Source organism: Tupaia chinensis, unplaced genomic scaffold (assembly GCF_000334495.1).
Source record: "Tupaia chinensis unplaced genomic scaffold, TupChi_1.0 Scaffold000635_1, whole genome shotgun sequence".
NCBI classification, from domain to species: domain Eukaryota; kingdom Metazoa; phylum Chordata; class Mammalia; order Scandentia; family Tupaiidae; genus Tupaia; species Tupaia belangeri.
In genome coordinates this window covers 768,380-771,448 of record NW_006160155.1, presented here as the reverse complement: position 1 = coordinate 771,448, position 3,069 = coordinate 768,380, and the positions used below count along the sequence as shown (strand labels likewise).

General features: G+C 51.8%; 1 protein-coding gene across 1 annotated transcript in view; it reads left to right on the top strand.

Moving 5' to 3' along the window:
- Positions 1–3,069, top strand: part of DUSP29 (dual specificity phosphatase 29) — a 26,068-nt gene that overhangs the window by 11,387 nt on the left and 11,612 nt on the right. Inside the window, exon 2 of the mRNA XM_006159545.2 lies at positions 32–252. Within this exon, the coding sequence (XP_006159607.1) occupies positions 32–252 (221 nt within the window). The remainder of the gene's footprint in view (positions 1–31; positions 253–3,069) is intronic.

Here is a 3,069-nt window from a genome sequence, read left to right as displayed (position 1 = left end):
GCCACCCCTGACTTCTGTCCCTTGGGCCCAGGGCGACGGCGCTGGACCGCTACCGGCTGCAGAAGGCGGGTTTCACACACGTGCTGAACGCCGCCCACGGTCGCTGGAACGTAGACACCGGGCCTGACTACTACCGCGACATGGCCATCGAGTACCACGGCGTCGAGGCCGACGACCTGCCCACCTTCGACCTCAGCGTCTTCTTCTACTCGGCGGCCGCCTTCATCGACTCCGCGCTCCGGAACGACCACAGTAAGAGACCGCACGCAGCACCCCCACGGCCAGGCTCCAGGCCCAGGCTAGGTCTGGGCTAACCCTAGGCCCTGGCCCTCCCCGGCCCCGCCCCAGCCCCGCCCAGCGCCTCCCCGCACCGGCCAGACCCGGGTCCTGCACTTGCGCTGGCCGGAAATGGGATTTGCTCCGGCCACGCGCGGGTCCCTCCCAAAGCTGGCGCTCTGTAGTTGGGGTTGCTCATAGGAGAGATCTGAGCGACCGGAGGTTGTGAGGGCTGGAGCACCTGCCCCACCGCGAGCCCAGTCGGTGGGACTCTGGCCTTGACTGCGGCCCTGGAAAGGAGAATCAGGTGGTTGTTGGGTGGGTGTAGAGGAATGGCCTTTTGGTCTGAGTTTGTCATCTTTCCTAAGAAGCCTCCGCTATTCTTCAAAAGGTGGAAGCTGACTGCAGCTCAAAGCTGGGACTGCTGTCTAGACACTCATTGCAGCCAGGCCCACACCTGACGAATAGCCGAGAGTGTCGGATACCGGAATACCCTCAGAGAGCAGACTTGAATGGGAGTCTATGGAGAGACATTAAATTCTTCTGCCAGCCAACCAAGCCCACAGCCTCCCTCCCCTCCGGTCATTCACCGTGTAGTGAGGCCACCTATACAAGGTTGACCACCCAGACTGAGCCGTTTCCCAACACTAATCATCCATCATTTAAATCACTGTGCTAGTCCTTGCACTCAAAATGCAGCTTTTGTTGCTTTAATCCTGTAACCAGGACAAGGCTATTTTGGGGAGGACTGTACAGTTTAAGGTATGCATCCAGGGTAAGACAATATGCAGTTACTGCCTCAGGGTGTACTTCAGTGGCATTCCACAGAGGCCAGGGAGACTGCAGCTCCCTAATCTGTGTTCTGACGTCAGCCCATGTGTCATACCCCCTCTGTGGAGCCATCAGTTGGAGCCATCACGTAATTCAGGGTATCCAGTTACCGAAAGCCGCTTTTGCCCCAAGAAGTGGATGACAAACTCTCTGAGTGACCGACTGGCCTGCATTAGGAACTTTCAGCCTGGGGTGCAGCCTAAGCTAGGTCAGCCAGATAGTGCCAAATCTTGAGGGCCATCCCAAGGTGGCCCTAGGCCCACAGTCTGCCACAGCCACCAATAATTTGTCATTATTTTGGTTCAGAAAGCAATATGGCAATCAAAAACACCCACAGAGCCGAAGTGCTTATATGAAAGGATGCTTTACTTCTAAGTTGTCCTTTTATGAGCCTTTTTATGGCCCATCGTTTTGTTCTGCACACTCTGGGTTTCCAAACAGGATCAAAACAGCAACTGGATTCCAATTCATCACCATGAGGTAAAATTTGCCTCAAGTATTTGAAGTTAACTGAAAACATATTTGACATGAAAGAAACAAAACAAAACCAAAAAAAGCCCTACATTACCCAGTTGTTCGGTTTCTGTTTAATGTGCTCACTTGCCGTTACTGTATCTTAGGCCCTCCCTCCATGGAAGGAGCCTGACAGGCTTTGGAGAAGATAGGGCTGGGTTCAGAGTCCCATCCCACAACTTAGTAACAATGTGATTTCTCAGAACCTTAGTTTCCCCATCTGGTGATGAAAATATTGACCTTGAACGGTTATAATGAGGAGCAGCAGTAACCCGCATCAAGCACGCAGCAGAGAACCTGGTGCCCAGCAGGCTCTTGGGTGTGTTCGATAGAGAGGTCATGTCCCACGCAGCACATAACCAGCAGCACGTGCACATCATCATCGTGAAGTTTCCAGTCCCCAAAGAAACAAAGAAGAGGAAAAAAGACATTCCAACTTTGAACTAGTCTGATAAACTCAGGACAGCTTGTTTTAGGTTCTTGGCACGTCATTTTAGAGGCCGCCGTCTCTGCCAGATCAGGAAAGGATCGGTCGCTTGGTTCAGATGTTTAGGCTGGGCAGATCACAGAGCACCCAGGTGGAGGCGTCAGGCTGGTGTGGTTCGTAACTGCTAGACCAGGAGGGCAAAAGCGTCTCCTGAAGAAAAGGTCAAGAGGAAAGAAAATATACACTGGCCAGAGAATCTACAGGGGAATAGAATGGATGGGGGTGTGGGGACTGGACCCCACGATTGGGGACAGGGTCACGTTGCTAGGCAGGAGGCTGGGCTCCGTACTCAGTGCTCTTTGCACTTACACAGTTCAAGGCTGCCTCAAGTCTGGGGCTCAAGCAGCAACCCTTCAGGACCAGACAGAGGGTAAACAAATGAAACTGGCTGCATGTAAGGGAGAGGGGTGCGGGCAGGGGGTATTTGTGGCTAAGCAGAGTCCCATGTCCCCTTTAAAGGGAGCAGTCCCAGTTAATATTTATCTTTTTTTTTTTTTTTGAGAGGTTTTTGCTAAAGGGTGCATGCGCTCTCCAGAAAGACAGAGAGACAGAGAGACAGAAAGTGAGAAATCACGCCCCAGGGGGAATGGCCAGGCCACAATCCCTTCTCCATTCTCCTCTCAGGATCTTGGGCATGCACGCACATGTGCCCGGCATGAGTTTAAGCCACTGGGTCCGGGACTCGAACTGCTGCTGACTACATGGGAGTCCAGCGACATAGCCATTACGCTAACTGCTTGCTGATCTTAAAAGAATTAGTACAAATGTGGTAGATCTTCTGACCATTCAGGAAGAGCCTCCAGTCTGAATTTTACTGTAAAATTTCCCTCTATTTATTTATTTATTTATTTAAAATGTTTGCTTGTTTTATTTGTCATGATATTTTAAGATGCCAGGTCCAGGACTCAAATTGTGGTCAGCCATGTGGGAATCCAGTGCCTTAACTACCATGCCACCTGCTA